Here is a 13,620-nt window from a genome sequence, read left to right as displayed (position 1 = left end):
AGCCCCACAGCTCTATAGAAAGGTATAAAAAACTCCCTCAACCCCCTCATACTCAACCACTCCCTCCCAAACTTCAACATGCTCCCCATCAACTCTCCCTTCTTTCCACATCCAAACTCAAAACAATCCTACCCTATAGCATCCCAAACAACCCTCTCAAACACCATTACAACAACTCAAAAAATCCCCTATCCCAAAAATTTTAAACAACCTAAAACCAAAAAGTAAGCATCCTACTACACCTCCATTCTAGAATAAACACTCAGAATACCCCAACACCAAAAAGTATTAGTATCCCCATAGATTTAAAATTTCAAACTCTCTACTCAATCATTAAAAACTAACATTCTAATACACTCCAACCCCAAATCTCATATTCTAAGCCTTATACCCAAAACACCGCCAAATCTAACATTCTAAAAGTCTCTTTCTAAAGATTACTCATTCAAAACCTAATATTTTAAGTATCTTTATAGCTCTATTCTAAAGAATCACAATCTATAATTCTCTATTCTAATATCGCTCAAAATTTCTCTGTTATAAATCGCATTCTGAAATTTATTTCAAAGTTCTCTATTTCCAATCTAATATTTCTAAAGTACCTAGTTTCCAAAATTTCTATATTCTAAGCGTAGTATTCTAAATATAATTTCCCAGAATTTCTAATAACATTCTGCATTATCTCTTCTTCCTTCCCTAAGCATCCACACTTATTTCCCCTCCAACCTCTCCCTACCCCTTTTAAACACAGAAAAACCCTTCCACTTTCTTACACAAACAGTAAACGTACTATAAACCAAGAAAAATAGCAAAACACAACAAACAACACTCCCAACTCAGCAAACGCCCAAAATATAGAAAGAAATAAAAACATAGCAGAAAACACCTAAAAACACAACTCTATCCAAGAAAGAAAAATCCACAGTCCCCACCCTACCAATACCCACAACTCTAACCCCAAACATCCAATTATTTAAAAGTAAGAAACCACAAAGAAAAACCAAAACCCCACCCAAAACCCCACCCTTCTCCCACCCACAACAGCCCTCACAACATCAGCGTACAAGCAAAACACAAAGTACCTTGAAAAATACCCACTTTAACATAGTAGAAAAGCAACACTAAACACCCCCCACAATTTGTTAGAATACTGGCTTTAGCATTTGCTTGCCCTTCCAAGAAGAAACATCATCAAGAAAAGTAAGAAAAACATCGCCAAGATAAAAACAGTAAAACATCATACAAAACATATCCAAATCCTACTCTATAAAAACAACCATCCCAGACACACCTCCCCCTCCACAGACTCAGCGCCCCTTCTGTACGTTGGTCCTCAGCCTCTCATCCAATCACCCGCCCAGCCCGGATGTTGTCCAGGAAGTTTCCCCACACCTGGGCTCAGCCTAGCGCCCTTCCGCCTGGCTTAATCCTTCCTAGAACATGTCCCAAGATTCCCCCACGTGACCTCGGTCACCCTCAAAGCCACCGACACCCCTGAGCCCCCCTTTCTAGGTGCCCCCCAGGGTGCCCCATCTCTCAGAAGCCCCCGCTGGAGGCCCCTGTCTCTGCCTGTCCCGGAGCCAGATGTTCCACCTCTGCGGTGAGCCCAGTCCGGCCCTCTCCTCCTCGTCCCCCATTCTGCCCTCTCTGGTCCTCGCCGCGACTTTCTGACTGGCACAAGCAGCACAAAAGGTCCCTCAGCTCAAGTTTTTTAAGAAGCTGTGAAGGGGACGGTGGGAGGGACCCTCGCGTCTCGGGCCCCGGGACGGTCTCCGTGCCTCCTTCCCCTGTGCCCGCTGCCTTCCCTCGGCCCATGCTTCCCGCCGGACAGAGACTGGCCCAGGTCTACGGCAGCCTGCTCTTCTTTCCCGCCCGGAGGGGCTCCGAGCCAGGGCCACCTGGATCCCTGCCACGGCCCGGCACCTGGGGCCCTGAAGCAGTCACTGCCTCTCGACTTTTTTTTTTCTTTTTTTTTTTATGCTGAGGCAATTGGGGTTCAGTGACTTTGGGAGGTCCACTGTGAGGCATCCCGGAAGTGTCTGAGGCCAGATTTGAACTCAGGTCCTCCTGACTCCAGGGCTGGTGCTCTCTCCACTGCACCACCCAGCTGCCCCAGCCTCTCAACTTTCTAAGACCACAAGCGGAAGAGCGGGCACTGCTCTGTCCCGGTCGGGGCGCGCTGACCAGGAGCTCCCTGCCCCAGAGAAGTCACAAGTCTGGTAAGGAAGGAGTAAGACCTGGCTAATGGGGCCCTAAGCTCAGGGTTCCTTTCGGCCAGCAGAGCAGCCCGGGAATGTCGGCGCCCCCGCCAGGTCCCTCCCGCTCGCCTCCCTCCCGCTCACCATCACACTTGAGTCCCTGGCGCACCAGGCCGAACAGCATCTCCCCGCAGTGGTCGCAGAAAGCGGGCGCCCGGTAGGAGTGCACCGTGAGGGCGTGGGGGCGGATCTGGAAGTCCTCAAAGGTAGCAGAGGCTGGGGTGAGATCATCAGAGCTTGGGAGGAGGGACAGGATGGGGGGGCAGGCCCCAGCAACCCGTCTCAGCTGTTTCCTTCCTTTCCTTCTGATGGGCCAGAGAGACCCCTGGAGAGCATCGTGGGGGCTCTGAGCAGCCCGGCGGCCCCCCCACCCTTATTCCTTACCCCTGATTCACCGGATGACCGAGGCAACTAAGCTCTTGCCTCAGTTTCCCCTTTTATCAAACGGAGGAGAGATCCAAAGGGTCCTTCCCAGTCCCGACCTTGTGGGGTCCTGGGCTGACGATTCTCAGACTCCCAGGCTCCCCGTGGCGGCCCCCAGCCCTTACCGGACAGCACCACCTCCACCAGGTCTCCCTCCTGGATGTCCCCCGCAGAGCGGACCAGCTGCAGCAGGTTGGCCGAGGTGGGGTCGTGCTTGAAGAGCAGGATCTTGTCATAGAGCCCATAGAAGCCACACTCGGGGAACTGGGGGAGGGGAATCTCCGGGTCATCTCCCAGGGCCGGGCCCACCCCCCCCCCGGAAACACGAGGACCCTAAGACCTCTGCCCCTCCCTCCCTTCTCCGTCCCACACGCAGACCAGGTGTTCCGGACGAGGACCCGGAATGGGCAGGGTCAGTGCCGCACGCAGATGGGGAGGGGGAGCGGGACACCTGGGTCTGCTCTGGGTTCTGGGCCCGGCAGGAAAGCCTAGTGATCCCAACCCCGACCCTCTCCCCCACCCCATTTCCTTCCGGATTCTATTGTTCTCCAAACACCTGGCCTGAAGCCCAGCCTGGGGGGGGGGGATGACAGCAACATCATGGAGGAGTCAGGACCCAGAGCCAAGGACTGCGGGCATGGGGGGGGGGCAGGGGAGGGGTTCTGGGCTCTGACTTAAAAGGGAAGAGAGGCCTAAGTGCCCCCCAGCCCCCCCAGGGCCCCGGGGTCCAAGCCCACATCGCTGTCCCTGATCGGCCTCAGCCCACAGGCTGGGGGTCAGGAAGTGAGAACCATAGAACAGAAAATGAAACCAAAGCAGGTGGGCGTGGGGAGGTGTAAACACGCCTGGACTGGAGGGGGCTGGCACCTGTCCCCCCAGCCCCGGCATCCCCCGGCCAAGGCCCCCCAGTCCCAACACCGTCTGCTCTAAGTCCCCCCCCCAGCCCTAATGTTGTCTGTGCTAAGGCCCCTCCCACCCCGGCATCCCCCGGGCTAAGGCCCCCCAGGTAGGACACTCAGATCTTCTCTGTGGATGCTGATCTAGGACACCAAAATCAGGATGCCCCGGGCTCCCAACGTGCTCCCCCCTGCAGGGAATGCGCTGGTCGGCCTCCCTGCCCCTCTCCCAGCCCACCTTCACTCTGGCGCAGTTACCTGAGGGAGCCCGCCTGTTTTGGGGCGGCAGAGTTCCGCTGGCAGGGAGGCAGCACACACACTCACACACACACTCACAGTCACTGGCACACTCACACACTCACTGGCACACTCACACACTCACTGACACACACACACTCACTGGCACACTCACACTCACTGACACACTCACTGGCACACTCATGCTCACTGACACACACACTCACTGACACACTGTCACACACACACTCACTGACACACACACTCACTGGCACACTCATGCTCACTGACACACTGTCACACACACTCACTGGCACACTCATGCTCACTGACACACACACTCACTGACACACACCTCACTGCACCTCCATACTCACACACTGTCCCTCACACTAGCACCTCATCTCACTAACCCCTCCCTCTCACACACTCCTCCCTCACTCTGGACCTCCCCTCCCCAGGCCCCCAGAGCCCCCCCTCTAGCTCCAACTCCAACTTCCCCAAAAGGCAGGGGCCAGGCACCAACGAGGTCAGCGGCCAAGCTCCTCTCCACACCTGGGCCGCGCCCCCTCCCCCCACGCTCGCACACCTGGCCGGAGCTCCACCCCCTACCCCCAGAACGCGGCCTGCGAGGACTCCCCACGGCCCCAGGCTCTCTGCCTCCAGGGGCAAGCCCAGGCTGCCCCCCAAGAGGGCGCCCCGCCTGAGGCTCGGAGTCCAGGGCTCCCGGTGGAGGCAGCGCCCCTTCGGCCCAGGCCCCGGGCCAGCCCCCCTCCTCCCCACCCCATCCCTCCCAGCCGGCCCCACCTTCTGGTCCACGATGGAGCACGCCAGCTGCTTGACGTGGGCCAGGTCCGCGGCGGCGGGCAGCAGCACGAACTCGCGGGTGAGCCCGATCTGGATGTGGAAGGAGACCCGCCAGGCCCAGGGCCAGCAGCAGAGCAGCTGCGGCGGCGGCAGCGGCAGCGGGGACAGCTCGGCTCCGGCGTGGGCTGGGGCAGCGGCCCCAGAGACTGCAGGGAGCCCGCGGGAGGAGGGGCGGCGAGGCGGCCATGGGGGCGAGGGGGCCCGCCGCCTCACGCCCACATCCACTGGCGAGCGTGGCTCGGGGGCAGGGGGCGCGCCCTCGGGTAGGGCTCCCCGCGCCCGGGGGCTCGGCCGGCTCGGAAGAAGGGGGGCGGGCCGCGGGAAGGAGACCAGGTCAGAAGGTCCGGACACCCCGCAGGGCCCCACGCGGGCAGGGCCGCAGGGCTCTGGGGCCCTGGGGAAGTTTGGGGCGCAGGGGATTACCGGGTGGGCTCGGGTTCGGCAGGCCGAGGTGGCGTCGCGACGGGAGGGCGGGCGGGGGTCGTCGGACTCCTTTCCCGCCCCCGCCCCCCGCGCTCAGAACTTTGTAACTCGGCGGCGGCGGCGGCGGCCCAGGAGGAAGTGTCCTGACCGACGGCACGAGCAGCCAATCAGCGTGGCCGGGGGTGACGTCAGCGTGCCGGGGGGGGGGGCAGCACCCAGGGGCCCGGTTTGGGCCCCGGGGAGCCCGCTGCCCCCGAAGCCGCGGCTGGTTCTCCGGGAGCGGGCCGGCCTGCGAGGGCGCGGGCCGTTCTCTCCCCGGGCCCGGAGGGCGAGGCTGGGGGCCCCAGGCCGACTCCTCCCCCACATCCTGACCCCGCCCCGCCGAGGTCCCGGAAACAAACTTTCCCGGCGCTGCTGCGGAGCCCCCACGCGTGGGGCCCCGGCCCGCCCAGCAGAGACCCCCTGCCCGGGCTTCCGAGCCCAGGACGGCCGGGGGAGGCTGCCCCGGGGGGGCGGGCCGGACGCCCGGGGAGCCCCCGCGGGGGGGGAGGGGGGCCTCCAGGGCCTGAGCCCCGAGATCCCCCGCAGGGAGCGGTGGGCGGCCGGGAGCTCGGGAGGAGAGGCTGGTCCGAGGGCGGGAGCTGGGGGGGCAGAGCGCCCCACTTCTGACACCGCCCGGGCCTTCGGAAAGTCTTTGGCCACCGAGAAAGCGCCTGTTGCCCTCCCCCCCCAAGCGGTGTTTTCTTGCTCCGAGGCTGGGGACCCCCTGCCGGCCCAGAGCCCCTGCCCCGGCCGCCCCGCTCCCGGGAGCGCTCCTCCCTTCCCGCCGCTTCCCGCAGAGTCCGGCCTCTCCAGCCGCGGGGGCCCCGCTGTGGGGGCAGAGAAAGTGGGAAGAGGGCGGCGGGGGAGGGGCTCGAGCCGCCCCCGGCTCCTGGGCTCTGGAGGTAGTGGCTGTTTGTGCCACATCCGGGCCCGGCCCGGGGAAGGAAGTCTTAAGGCTTCGGTCTGAAACCCTGGCCAGCACGTGGGGGGGGAGGGGAGGGGGTCTGTGGCCGGGCCGAGGTCCTCCAACCAGAGGGGCCCCTTAGCCCCGCCTCCGTGAGCTCCGGGGGGGGGGGGGGGGGTTTCTGCACAAGGAGATCCCTCGGGGTCCCCCCAGTGGTGCGAGCTGCCCCAGGCCAGGAGGGAGGGTCCTGTGGGCCTTGGAGCACAGGCTCAGTGGAGCACAGCACAGTAGCTCGTTGCTAACGAGAGCCGGGGCTGGGCGGGCCGCAGAGCGCGCTGCGTCCGCGTCTCTGTCCCAGGGGGATCTGGGCAGCCAGGGGAGATACGGTTCCTCGGCTCCACTTCCTCCCACCCCACCCTCCCCGAGTTGCAAACTCCCCCCATAGCCGCCTCCTCCCTTCTCACTGCAGACCTAGCGCCTCTGAAGCCCCGCCCCTCACAGGGGTCCCTTCGCTCCCCCAAAGTCCCAGGCCCAAGAGTTCTCCCGACAGGGCCGATCTTATTCCAAAGGTTTTATTGAGGCAGGTCTTCACGTACAATGGGGGAGGCAGGAAGAAGGCCGGGCAGAGGATGGGGAAGAGCTGAAATCAGGAGTGAAATAAATATACAAAGAAAAGCTTGGGAATCCTGGGGGGGGAGGGGGGGACAGGGGGACAGACGGACAGAGACTATCACACAGTGATAACAACCAAGGGAAGGGGTCTGGGAAGGCTGGGGGAGGGGAGAGCTGGGCTTCCATTTAAAATTGTATTGATTTATACAGAATATACAGTGTGAAAAAAGGGTTAGAGGGGAAAGAAAGGATTCCACATTGCTCCCTCAAGTCAATGAGGCGCCCCTCTCGTCCCTTGTGGGCCCCCGGCCCCAGAGGGGTGCTGGGATGGCAGGAGGTGTCCCCCCCAGGCAGTCGATGCTTCTGGTTTGGGGAGGGGCTAGTGTCTGCAGTCCGGGTGTGTTTCTAAAAGTTGGAGAGAGGGACCGCTGTGGCGATGCGGTGACGCCATCTTGGTCCCCCCAACCTTTCCTTCCTCGGAGGATGTGGGCAGAAAGGTCCTCCCAGGCGGTCCATCTCTGCTGCCCTAGAAAAGGGGCCAGCCAGGCAGAGGGAGGGTCTGCACCTCTCAGCATGACGGTCCCCCCCTCCACCCAGCCCTATTACTGTGGCTCAAAGACCAATGGAAAGCTCTGGACTCTCTTGAGTCCGGGCCCCAGTGGGGAGGAGAGGGGAGAAAAGGAGCCAGTTCCGAAGGGGTGGGGAAGCATCAGGCCCCTTCTGGCTGGAGAGAACGGCTCCCTCCTCAACCCCAGTAGAAATGGGGAAGGTGACTGAGGAGAGGGCCCAACCCCCAAGGCCTTGCCCTGAGGCTCAGGCGGAGGCCTTGCTCCCCCATTTAACCGGAGTTGGGAGAAAAAACCCATTGGAAAACAGGGGAACATGGTGGGCAAGGCCCTAACCCCCCAATGAGAACCCCCTCCCCCTCCCCCCACCCAGGGGGGCAAACATTGGACCAAAAAGAAGCTAAACCGCCACCCCCAAACTCCCACTCCCCGGGACAAAGCCCAGAAGGGGCAGGACAGGGTCACCCAGAAACCCCGAACTCCCTTGGGGCCACCCCCCCCCCACCCTTCCTCGGGGAAAGAGGGAAACACAGGAACAAAACATACAAACACCGGCCAGGGCCAATTTCCAATGGCCTTGCCGGGAATCCCACGGCTGAAATAACTTCTTCTTCTTCCATTTCTTAATCTCCCAAGTCTTGTTCCAACTCCCAGGGAGGGAAAGGCAATCATTGGCCGGGAAAAACCCATAACCCAGGAAGTCCCTCCCTTCTCCCCTCCCAAACCCCTCCCAAACCTCCAAACCCAACCCTCTCCCCAATCCCAAGACGGGGCAAAACAGGCAAACTCCCCTCACCACCCAATCCCCACAACCTTCCCCTTCTGGTCCCCCCTCCCAACCCATCCGGGCCCAATTCCAACTTTCCTTTCCAAACTTGCTCCCCCCCCTACCTAAACCCAAACCCCCCCACTGGAATTCTCACCCCACCAACTTTTTCTCCCCCTATTCCTAAACCCCAAAGAAACCCCCATTTTCCCACTCCTAGAAACCCCTTCATCCAACTCCAAAAACTTACTTCCGGAACATCAAAAACTCCATTGGGTCCACGGCCCAAAATCACCCTTGGCAACCATAAATCACAATTTACCTTCCAGGTAAAAACATTAAAATTGCCCCCATTCACCCCACCACCAACGCCCAAGGCGGGGGGGTTTCAACCCCCTCCTCCTGTCCGGTTTTCCAAATCCGGAATCCTTCGCCATGGATGGGAAAATTAGGGGCGGGGTAACTCCCCACCCTGGTTGGCTGGGTCCCTAAAAAAACAAAAGTTGAAACAAAGTCAAAGGGCCAAGAAAAAATCATCTCACCCCTGGCCCATTTGGTACCCTCCCAAACTCCTCCTTTTTCCCCAATCCCTTAAAATGGGAGGTTTGGGAAACTCTAAAGGTTAGGAACACTTTCCAATTTGGCCCATCTCCCCGACCAATAACCTCTCCAAGCAAGGCGAACAACCCCCCATTAACTAAACCGAAACCCTTCAAGTTAACCCTAAACCCAGAAATCCAACTCCAAACCTTTCCCTCAAAACCCCTCCCGGGGGGTTGTAAACCCTCCTCCAATTTCTCTCTTCTCACGGGAAAAACAAACCTTCCCCTGGGAAAGCCAAACTCCCAAACCACCACGGGAAACTCTTTCCAAACCCCGCCCAACCCCCCCCCCCACCACTCCCCTAGGGAAACTCCCAAATGAAAGGCTCCATCTCCAGGTTTGAAAGGAACCTGGTCACCCCTGCGGGAAAAAGGCGGCCTCGCTCTTCTGGTTAAAACCCACGGAAATGGGAATCTCTTTCGGGGAAAGAAACCCAACCCCCCTCCCCACCCCACCCCTCCTCCCCCTCTGGGCCCCTGGAGGAAGGGCTTCTCCCCACCAACCCCGGTTGTTTAAAGGGTGCACAGGCAAGAAAACTGTCCTAAATCCCAAAATCAAAAATTCCCATCCACCCAAACAAAACCAGGCGGTTAGGCCGGGGCGAAACGAGGCCCCACTCCCCATGGCCCTCCAGGACCTTTCTCAACACGCCGGGTTAACCCAAGCCAAAACCGGGGTCAAAGGGCCCCAAGGCTTCCTCCTCCCCCCCCATCCCTCCCAGGTGGTGGTAGGCCCTGGGTAGGAGGGGGAGGGATCCCAGACTCCTAACCGGAAACCTTCCGGCCCCCTCTGCCTTGGGAAGATGGCTCTGGTCTGAAAAGGGAACCCAAGGCTGGCCACCAATCCACCTTTCTGGGCCTCCAAGAAAGGGCTGGGGGGGCCTTTGGAGGGAGGTGACCCCCACAGGGAACCTCCAACCATGTGGTCCATATTGAGGTCTGGGATCCTCCAGCAGTGGATGCGGGCGTCCGCTCCCCCACTGTAGCAGTGCTCGCTGTGACTGCCCATGGCCACCGCCAGCACAGGGCCCCTAGAGAGGGGAGGGAGGGTGGGTGAGTGGGACAGCAGGAGGGATGGCAGGGGATGGGGCTGCCCCCATCCCAGCTCTCCTCCCCAAGCATCAGGGACCACAGGCAGGTGCCCCCGTTTGCCCCTTCTCGGGCACAATCACGAGAACGTAGCGCCCCTGTCCTGGTGCCCACTGTGTGCCGGGCACCAGGCTAGGCACTTCACACACACACTCCCTGGAGCTCAGGAAGGAAGTGCTGGGAGGACACAAGCAGGCAGTCGGGCCCCAAGCGCTCGATAAGGGTCGTGGGCTGGGCTGGAGGCCACACCTATGGGCACAGGGGCACCCCCAGCGGCCCCAACAGGCAGGCCAGAGGCCAAGCCGCCCATTACCCCACCCAATGGGCCCCGGAAAGCATGGATGGTCCCACATCCAAACAGCTTCCTCCGGGGAGAAAGGACAGGGGTCAGTCAACCCATATTCCCACCCCCTTCCCCCTTTCCCCTCCCGGCCCCAACCCCCACCCCAACCCCCAGCCCCAACCCCGCCCGCCCCAGCTCCCGCTGCCCCTTCCCGGGCCCCACTTACTTCTTGGCTGTCACAGTCTTCTGTAGGTTCCAGAAACTTCAGGGTCCGTCCTCCCGGGCCGTGAAGCAAAACCCTGACTTGCTGTGGTAAACCAGGTTGATAAATGAGTGGGAGGGAAGAAAGGGTGGGTTCAAATCTTCGAAAACATCTTTCTGTCAAAAACTGGGGGAAAAGGGAAATCTCTCGTTCCCCTCACCCCTCTTCCCCCTCCCAAGGGTCCAAAACATTTTTCCCGGGCACCCCAGGACCCTCAGAGCCACCCACCCTCTAATTTCTGCCCCTTCACCGTTTCTGTGATGGAACGGCCCCTCCCTCACTTTTGAAAAACCTAAAGGCGGCACTCCCGGCTTTGGCAAATATTGGGAGGGCGAAAGTAATCCGCCCCAATTGGTGGGGGCCAAAAGGGTGGAATAAAGACACAAAACACTTTCCCTCTCTGCCCCAAGGGCCCAAATTTAACCCCAACCTTACTCCCCCAACCAGAATTACCAGCTGGGGTCACCTCCTGTGCAGCCCCTTCCCGGGCTCCTCTCCTCACCAGCCCCAGATCCAGGGCCAGCTCCTCAAAGCCCCTCCTCTACAGATGACACAACGGAGGCCTTGGGGAAGGGACTTCCCAGAGCCACGGGGCTGCTGGCGGGTCAGGTAGCCTCCGGGCAGCAGCCATGGGGACGGTTTTAGAATCAGGAGGAGGCCTTGGGGTCCGGGTTCTGGCCCCAGGCTCTGACTCGGGCTGCCCTTTTAAAAGGGGCCCCCCCCCCCCCCCGGGGTTTTTCCCGGGGGTGGGAAACCCCAAGGCCCCAACCCCCCCCCAATAAATTTTTAAAAAAGGGGGGGAAAGGGGGAAAAAGGCCCGGGGGTTTTGGGGGGTTTTTCCCCCTTGCTTTTTTCCCGGGCCCCGGGCCCCCAAACCCCCCCCCCCCCAACCAAAAGGGGAAAAAGGTTCCCTTAAAACCCTTAGGGGGGCCCCCCCCCCCGGGGCCCCCCTTCCCCCCCCCGGGGGGGGGAAACCCCCCCCCCCCCCGGGGGCCCCCCCTTTTCAAAGGGGGAAAGGGGTTACCCCCCCGGGGGGAAGCCCAAACCCCAAATTTTTTGGGGGGGGAAGGAAAACCCTCCCGGGCCCCCCCCCCCCCCTTCCCCCCCCCCCCCCGGCCCACCCTTCTTTCCCCCCCCTCCCCCCCCCAAAAACCCGGGAAAAACCCCCCCCCCAAAAAAAAAAAAAAAAAACCCCCCCCCCCCCCCCCCCCTTTTTACCCCCCCCCTTTAAACCCCCCCTTCCCCCCCCCCTTCCCCCCAAAAACCCCCCCCCCAAACCCAAAAAAAAACCCCCAAAGGGGGGTTTTCCCCCCAACCCCCCCCTTTTTTAAAAAAAGGAAACCCGGGAAACCCCCCTTTCCCGGGGGAAAAAGGGAAAAATTTCCCCCTCCCAAAGGCCCCCTTTTTCCCAAAACCCCCCTTTTAAAAAACCCAAAACCCCAAAACCCCCCAAAAAAAAGGGAAAAAAACCCCCCCCCCAAAACCCCGGGGCCAAAAAACCCCCCCCCCCCACCCAAACCCCCCAACCCCCCCCAAAACCCCCCCCCCCCAAAAAAAAAAAAAACCCCCCCCCCAAAGGGGAAAACCCCCCAAAAAACCCAACCCTCCCCCCTTTCAAACCCCCCCCCCAAAAAAAAAAAAACCCCAAAAAAAAATTAAAAAAAAAAAAACCCCAAAACCCAAAAAGGGCCCAAAAAAAAAAAAACCAAAAAAAAAAACCCCAAAACCCCAAAAAAAGGGGGGGAAAAACCCCCAAAAAAGGGCCAAAAAAAAAAAAAAACCCCAAACCCAAAAAAGGGGGGGAAAAAATCCCCCAAAAAAACTGGGCCAAAGGGAGGCCCGGGAAAAAAACTTTAAAACCCGGGGGAAAAAAAGGGGCCAAACCAAACCCAAAAACCCCCAAACCAAAAAAAAAAAAACCCCAAACCCCCAACCCCCCCCCTTTTTGGGGCGAAACTCCCCCCTTCCTTGGGCCCCCCCCCAAATTTTTAAAGGGCAATTTTCCTCCCCCAAACCTTCCCCCCTCAAAACCCCCCCCTTTTTCCCCCGAAACCCCAAAAAACCCCCCCAACCCCCCCCAACCCGGGGGTTAACCCCTTTTAAAACCCAAACCGGGCCCAAACCCCAAAAGGGAAACCCCCAACCAAACAAAAACCCCCCCCCAAACCCCCCCCCTTTTCCCGCCCCCCCTTTCCCCCCCCCCCCCTTTTGGGGAAAAAAACCCCCCCCCAAAACAACCCAAAAAGCCCAAAAGGGGCCCCAAAAAAAACCCCTTTAAGGGTTTTGGGCCCAACAATTGGGAAGGGGAAAAAAAAAGGGGGAAAAAGCCGGGAAAAAAGGGGAAAAAACCCGGGGCCCCAACCAAAGGAAAAGGGGGCCCCCCCTTCCCGCTTTTTTTCCCCCCCCCAAGGGAAAAAATTTTTGTCCCAAAAGGGGCCCCCTTTTCAATTTTCCCCCCCAAAAAACCCGGTTTCCCCTTTTAAAAGGAAGGGCCCAACCCAAAGGGGGCCGGGGGGGAAAAAAAGGGCCCCGGAAAAAACCTTAAAAAAAAAAAAAACCCCCAAACCCGGAACAAACCCTCCCAGAAAACCCCCCCAAAACCCCCCCCCAAACCCAAAGGGGTTTTCCCCCCCCAAAAGAAAACCCCCCAAAAAGGCCCCGGGGAAAAATTTCCCCCCCCTTTCCCTTTCCCCTTCCCTTAAACCCCCCCCAAAAAACCCCCCCAAAACCCCGGGGAACCTTTCCAAACCCCCCCCCAACCCCAAAAACCCAAAGGGCCCCCTTAAAACCCCCGGGGAAACTTAAAAACCCCCCCCCCCCCCCCCTTTGGGGTTTTCCCCCCCCAAAATTTTTCCCCTTTTCCCCCCCCCCTTTGGGCCTTTTTTTTCCAAAAACCCCCCGGGGGGAAAAAAAAACCCCCCCCCAAAAAAATTTTTTCCCCTTTTCCAACCAAAAAAAAACCCCCCCAATTTGGGAAAAAAAACCCCCCCCAAAAAACCCCAGCCCCCCAAAAAAGGGGGGGAAAAAAAATTGCCCCGGAAAAAAGGGCCTTTTGGGAAAATTTAAAAATTTTGGGGGCCCCCCCTTTTCATTTAAAACACCCCGGGCACCCTTTCCCCTTTCCTAAACCTCCCAACCCCCGGGGAAAAAAAAAAAAACCAAATCTCCCCCGGGAAATTTTAAAAAGGGAAACCCCAAAAAAACCCCCCCCCCCGGGGGGGCCCCCCCAAACCCCAAACCCTCCCTTTTTCCCCCCAAAAACCCCCCCCAACCCCCCCCCCCTCCCCCCCAAAACCAACCTCCCCCCCCCAAAAAAAAAATTTTTGGGCCCAAGGGAAAGGGGAAAGGGCCCCAAAACCCCACCCCCCCAAAGGCCAAGGGAAACCCAAC

General features: G+C 59.4%; 1 protein-coding gene across 1 annotated transcript in view; it reads right to left on the bottom strand.

Annotated features, from left to right (window-relative positions):
* The window catches only part of PRKD2 (protein kinase D2), a 143,162-nt gene extending 133,167 nt beyond the window's left edge, over nt 1-9,995 (bottom strand). The window contains exons 1-6 of the mRNA XM_031961655.1: nt 9,883-9,995; nt 9,502-9,627; nt 5,125-5,973; nt 4,622-5,075; nt 2,807-2,945; nt 2,343-2,474 (exon numbers count right to left, since the gene is read on the bottom strand). Of these exons, the coding sequence (XP_031817515.1) occupies nt 2,343-2,474; nt 2,807-2,945; nt 4,622-5,075; nt 5,125-5,973; nt 9,502-9,627; nt 9,883-9,995 (1,813 nt within the window). The remainder of the gene's footprint in view (nt 1-2,342; nt 2,475-2,806; nt 2,946-4,621; nt 5,076-5,124; nt 5,974-9,501; nt 9,628-9,882) is intronic.
* Between the last annotated feature and the right edge of the window lie 3,625 nt (nt 9,996-13,620).

This window comes from Sarcophilus harrisii, chromosome 3 (assembly GCF_902635505.1).
Source record: "Sarcophilus harrisii chromosome 3, mSarHar1.11, whole genome shotgun sequence".
Taxonomy (NCBI): domain Eukaryota; kingdom Metazoa; phylum Chordata; class Mammalia; order Dasyuromorphia; family Dasyuridae; genus Sarcophilus; species Sarcophilus harrisii.
This window is presented reverse-complemented; position numbering and strand designations above follow the sequence as displayed.